Source organism: Herpailurus yagouaroundi, unplaced genomic scaffold (genome assembly GCF_014898765.1).
Source record: "Herpailurus yagouaroundi ecotype Mexico unplaced genomic scaffold, PumYag 141, whole genome shotgun sequence".
NCBI classification, from domain to species: Eukaryota; Metazoa; Chordata; class Mammalia; order Carnivora; family Felidae; genus Herpailurus; species Herpailurus yagouaroundi.
Window position 1 is genome coordinate 11215381 of NW_024412396.1, and position 6000 is coordinate 11221380.

Consider the following 6000-nt stretch of genomic DNA (forward strand, 5'->3'; position numbering starts at 1 on the left):
TTCCCTTAGGTTCATAGCTGGGCTTTCATTTTTTCAAAATATTTTCCGTTTCTACAGATGTGTTCTCTTAAATGGTCAATAAATTTTTATAACCACTATTTGAAAAATTGCGAGATTACTGTGATTTGTGCTTCCTAGCCAAGAATATTTCTTTATGTGCAGGACACACCCAGTCAGGTGTTTATGTTTTTGTTCACTGATCCCACCTCCTCTACCCTTCCTTGCTTCTTAGAACCCATGCTCAGGCACAGACAGTTGGGCTGTCAGTAGAACTCATCCAAATCCCTTTAAACACTTATGTGATTTAAAAATAGATATGTAGTTCAGTTAAGGCAACTCAACTCCATAGGCTTCTGAGTAAAGAACACCATCTTTACGGGAATGCTTTTATCCCCCAAATCCAGTGAGTGTTCCTAGCAGGACTGACCTGATTTTTTGCTTTGGGGGCACTTGTCAGACACCAGAAATGTTTTGATGATTTGAAGACATCTTTACGAAGACATCTGACAATCCAATCCAAATTCCTCAGAAAAAAGTGTTCCTAGGGAAAAACTGAGAGGGAGTCGTGCACAATTTCTTTCCATTTTGATAGATTTCAGTGCTGGGAATCATGGAAATTCCATTTACAGTGTGGAACCAGAATGGGAGTCCAGTGGTATCAATTTTTACCATTGATGACATTTGGGATTTTTTAAATTGCCTAAAGAAATGACCAACTAACATGCTTTTCTTGTCCTTTTCTTCCCCCTTCCCTTTTTTTTGTGTCAAGGGGTTTGTAAACAAGCTGGATGAATTCATTCAATGGTTAAATGAAGCCATGGAAACCACTGAGAATTGGACACCCCCTAAAGCAGAGACGGATGGCCTTAAACTGTACCTGGAGACACACTTGGTAGGCAAAACTGAGTTGCTTTTGCTGTTAGTAATGGGAGGATTTTAATGCACTGCTTATTTGTTTATGGGGAGTATCATTTTTATTTATCACAAGACATTATATGCTAATGAAACCAAGTTTTAATGGGGCAAACTACAGAAGCTGAAAATTTACAGGCATTTCAATATATTATGAAATCTAAATCCTCCATATTTCAAGCTATTTTTTTCAAAACTTTTTCCAGGAAGGTGAGTAATTAACTTAAAAATACCTTAGAAAATATACTAGACCCTTGTTCTCTAAAGCTATGATTGAAGGCTTTCTTCTTCTTAAAAAATAAATAAATGAAAGAGATAATTTTGATGACCATTCTAAGCTTTCTAGAATTCTTGTAAAATTAATGAACCTCTCATTATCAAGAGGGTCTACATTATCTGTTCTACACTGGGTTATTTTAATAAAATATTTAAAACGATGATCTCCATCATTTTTGCTGCTATGTGGGTTTTTCAGCATATAATTAATACAACTGTCATTACACCCGTCCCTGTGCACAGGGAAAACCATGGAGGGGAAGTGGAAAATACTTGGATGAATATGCTTCTGAATATGTTAGAAGCAAGAATTATAGACTGGGGGACATTTGATGAACCTCATGAGGTTTTTACTGAATGCTTCAAATGGCCGATATCAATTATGAAGGGGTGGAAACCAAGTAGTGGAGTGTGATAAAGCATGAAGAAAAAGCACGTTGTCATAGGAAATGAAAATTCAAGCTTTAAGGATCTCATCTTTATTCCTTTCACCGATAGTATAAAATTGACAAAGGCAATGAACACGAATCCTTGGGTACCCAACTGTGGGGTTGATTTTCTGCCCCTCTTACACACTCAGAATTTGGATTGAATAAACATTGTGTGGGAGTCCTACCTATGCATGAGTTCACAGGGTTCCAGAACGTTCCCTGTGATGTTAAATGAGAGAATGACAAAGAGGGAGGTGAGAGGGGGAAAGAGGGGAGAGAGAAAGAGGATGTTTTAGTCTTTTGGTGTTTGTGTTTTGCAGTATGTTTTATGTCATTGCAAGTAAAACAGACTCAAAATCCTATTGCTGCATGAAAATAGCTTTGTGGATGATAAAAGACACAAAACTATGTTTAAGAGGATGAGTGTATTGCTTCCATTTTTAGAGACCTGGGTTGATTGTGTGTAAAAATGCCAGTGACCCCAACCACCTTTCTTGTACATGGGTTTTTAAATATTGCCCTTGGTACTCAATTCCCTGTTGAGTAGAGCCTTGATTTTTTTTTTTTAAAGAGGGCATTTCATAATAGCAAGATAAAGATATTCAGTGCTTTATAATGTAAATTGTATTAATTAGAATGTCAACTTTTCACTGGCATTGTTCTGACAGAAATTCTAATCTGTGTTTAAACAGGAGTATATGAACTTTATTTCACATTAAGTGTGCTGTCTTAATTTCTCTTGATTTAATATTTTATGGAAAACACACATTTAGTTTTTGAGGTCCCAGAGGGCATGGGGACATACAAAGTGCTTTAACTCTAGGCTATTTATTGAAAGCCAGGCTAGAAGAGTATGAACCAGGGTCTCCCTCTCTTCAGGAATTGAGCAACATGGCCTCTTTGTAACCAATGCACTCTCATCATTCTCAAGTCCCCATTACAGAGTTCCTTCCTTAGCATCCCTTTGTTGGCCTCAGCCTCATTCTAGCCCTAAACTATCTGCTAGAACTTTCTGTAAGAATGGAATATTCAAGGTTGCACTGTCCAACATGGGAGCCACTCACCACATGTATCTGCTGAGCACTTGAAATGTGACTAGAGCAACTGAAGAAATGAATTTTTAATTCTAATTCACTTGATTTAAATGTAAATTGCCACATGTAGCTTGTGACTACTGTATTGTAGCCTTAATAAGTTGCAAAACTCTTTGCAGCTGACCATAATGAATTGCACATATGTGTACCTGCCTCATAGTGACAGTCTCATCCAAAACATGAGCCCCATCATCCTCTTTACACTCTACATTGGATCCACAGCAAGGAGTCCTCCTTAAAATGTTTAGCTCTTAAAGAATAATTTTTTTGTTGCCTAATGATCAACACTTTCTTGAAATGAGTTTTCTCTACTATCATGTCTAATTATATTGGTTGGGATAGAGATAACATAGGAACATCTTTATCTCTGCTTTGCAAATAGTGAGGGGCTGTGTTCTCCAGCTCTGCTCAGTGAGTCTTAAGTCATAGTCACAATTTTGACTTGCGAAATTATGAGCAATCCTGGCCAACAGTTACTGATGACTTAGTGTGCATGGATCACCAATGATACTTAAGGACACTTACTGAGTCACCGCTGTGCTGTGTGCAGTGTCTGTTACTCTAGATACAGCCTGTTGTTTAAATGTCTTTCAAACAAACCCTGAGTTACTCTGTGTCCCTGAGGACCATGTCTACATTGTCCTCCTGATCGATACTGTCATTTATATTTTTTATTGTATTTCCTTACTGTGGTGCTGAGTTAATATTAAGTTATTCTTTGCAAAAGAAGGCAAAAAATATATACAAGTAAGAAAGTATACAAGTAAGCCCAGAGATTTATATCCTTGAATTCAGCTTGTGTAAGTCATTAGTATTCCTTAATGAGTGGGCCCGTGGTATTTGCAAGATTATCCAGGATGTAGAGATAGCTGTACAGGTTTCTTTAAACGCCTTTATAGATTCTATAATTTAACATTAAATCAGCAGATGTGCAAGCCCTTGAGTCCAGTGTCTTCCCTGGTTTAATCATGTGTTAGAATAGTTGGCACCCTATGATCATTGTAAAGAAAAACAAACATAAAAACAATAACAAAAGTTGTACATTTATATTTTGATGTTTAATTCAATTATTTTCCATGACGGTAACCAAGGGTTTTTACCAACACAAATCAATTAAAGCTTCACAATACCTTTATGAGAGATATGAAAGAGCTTTATTTTAACTGTAAGAAATACTGTGAAATTGCGATGATACATCAATGATTTTCCATGATAATTAATCATCTGCTTGCAACCTGGCTGCTCCTTTCAAAAATACAATTCCTGTCTTCCTCGAAAATGACATTCTCAGGAAAATGTCATTCTGGAAAAGTATTCTGCAAGTAGTGAACATCCCTCATCTTTGAAAATCACTTTCAAAACAGTATTGTATACATATGTTTTTGGACAGATTCCCTTCTTCTTCACCTCTGTCAACTTTTTTTTAAAGAACTTTATTGGAGTATAATTGACATGTAATAAATTGTATGTATTTAAAATACATATGCCTACAAGTTTCAACAAACTGACAAATGTATGCACCCATAAAACTATCCTCACAACCGAGATAGTGAACATATCCATCACCTCCAAAAGCTTCCTCCTGACCCTTTGTAATTCCTTCCTCCTTTCCCTCCTGGCCTTTCCCTAATCCCTAAGCAATCACTGATCTGCTTTCTGTTATTATGAAGATTATTTTGCACTTTCTAGAATTTCACATAAAAGAAGTCAAACAATGTGTGTCCTCTCTCTCTCTTTTATTCTCATCTCCTCTCTCTCTCTCTCTCCTTCTCTCCCTCTCTCTCTCTCCTTCTCTCTCTCTCTCTCTCTCTCTCTCTCTCTCCCCCTCCCACTCCCATTCATCTGGTTATTTTTTCACCCAGCATACTTTGGTTTCTTTCACCCAGCATACTTATTTGGATGTTACATATTTCAACTGTTTATTCATTTTGATTGCTGAGCAATATTCCATTATAGAGATTTATCACATAAATCTTCATCGACAGATTTTGGACCTTTAGGCTGTTTCTCTTATCACCTTTTTTTTAGTGGCTTAAGAAACAGAAGTTACCAGAAGCTACATTTGACTGGATGCATCATAAATAGAAGAATCATAAATAGTTCTGGGCAGACTATTTAGATTTTTTAAGATAATTTATATTATGTCCAATTTTTAAGATAATTTATAATATCTTAGCGTGCTTAAGAGTAAAGCAGCAGAGAAGGACAGCAACTTCTCCCTCTAGAGATTTCATTTCATGTCCATTTGCTTCTGAAAACATAATTCTGATCTCCCAAGTGGTTTTTATGTATGCCTAATTCACCAAATGGGCACCATATCATATGAAACCAATTGTAGGAAAACAGGCCAATAGATTTTTAGTATACAGCCAATCAGATATCTAGTTGGAGAAAGCAAAGTCTAGCTGACCCCAGATAGCTGTGTAAGAGTTAGGACAAAGAACTAAGCACAGAGCCTGTATTAAACTTGGGAGATAAATTTGCATAGGTGGTACCATGTCATGTTGGGCAAACATTAGCCAACCACATAGAAATAGCATTAGAGAAACAATATTCTTCATTCAGCTTGATGGATGAGAAAACATGGGGGAAATGGTGGTGATGAGTTCATGTATATCAAGCACCTGTGAGTGCCAGGCAGTTATGTAGGTACCAGGAATACATGATGAATGAGTTTGGCTTCTTCCTCCCAGGGATTTGCAATCTGAGGGACATGACCATAGATAAAATGTAGTCATCTATAGAGCCATAAATGATAAATGTAATATAATTTTTTAAAGTTTATTTATTTTGAGAGAGAGAGAGAGTGTGTGTATGTGCACATGGGCAATAGTGGGAGGGGCAGGGAGAGACAATTCCAAGCAGGCTCTGTGCTGTCAGCATAGCACAGAGCCTGATGCAGGCTTGATCTCACAAACCATGAGATCATGACCTGAGCCGAGATCAAGAGTCACACGCTTAATTGACTAAGCCACACAAGCACTCTGATAAATGTAATATAATTTTGATCAGTCAACTTCTTGCAGGAGACACAAAGTACTCTTAGGAGCACAGAGAGAAGTTTTATTAGTCCTTCCTGAGAGTAAAGAAGGCTCAAAGAAGTAATTGGATGTGCGGGGCGCCTGGGTGGCGCAGTCGGTTAAGCGTCCGACTTCAGCCAGGTCACGATCTCGCGGTCCCTGAGTTCGAGCCCCGCGTCGGGCTCTGGGCTGATGGCTCAGAGCCTGGAGCCTGTTTCCGATTCTGTGTCTCCCTCTCTCTCTGCCCCTCCCCCTTTCATGCTGTGT

At 37.8% G+C, this 6000-nt stretch overlaps 1 protein-coding gene across 6 annotated transcripts in view; it reads left to right on the forward strand.

Moving 5' to 3' along the window:
* The window catches only part of AKAP6 (A-kinase anchoring protein 6), a 487092-nt gene that overhangs the window by 237516 nt on the left and 243576 nt on the right, over positions 1–6000 (forward strand). For all 6 annotated transcript variants that reach the window (XM_040476893.1, XM_040476898.1, XM_040476897.1 and 3 more), the window contains exon 5: positions 770–892. In XM_040476893.1, coding sequence (XP_040332827.1) covers positions 770–892 — 123 coding nt within the window. The remainder of the gene's footprint in view (positions 1–769; positions 893–6000) is intronic.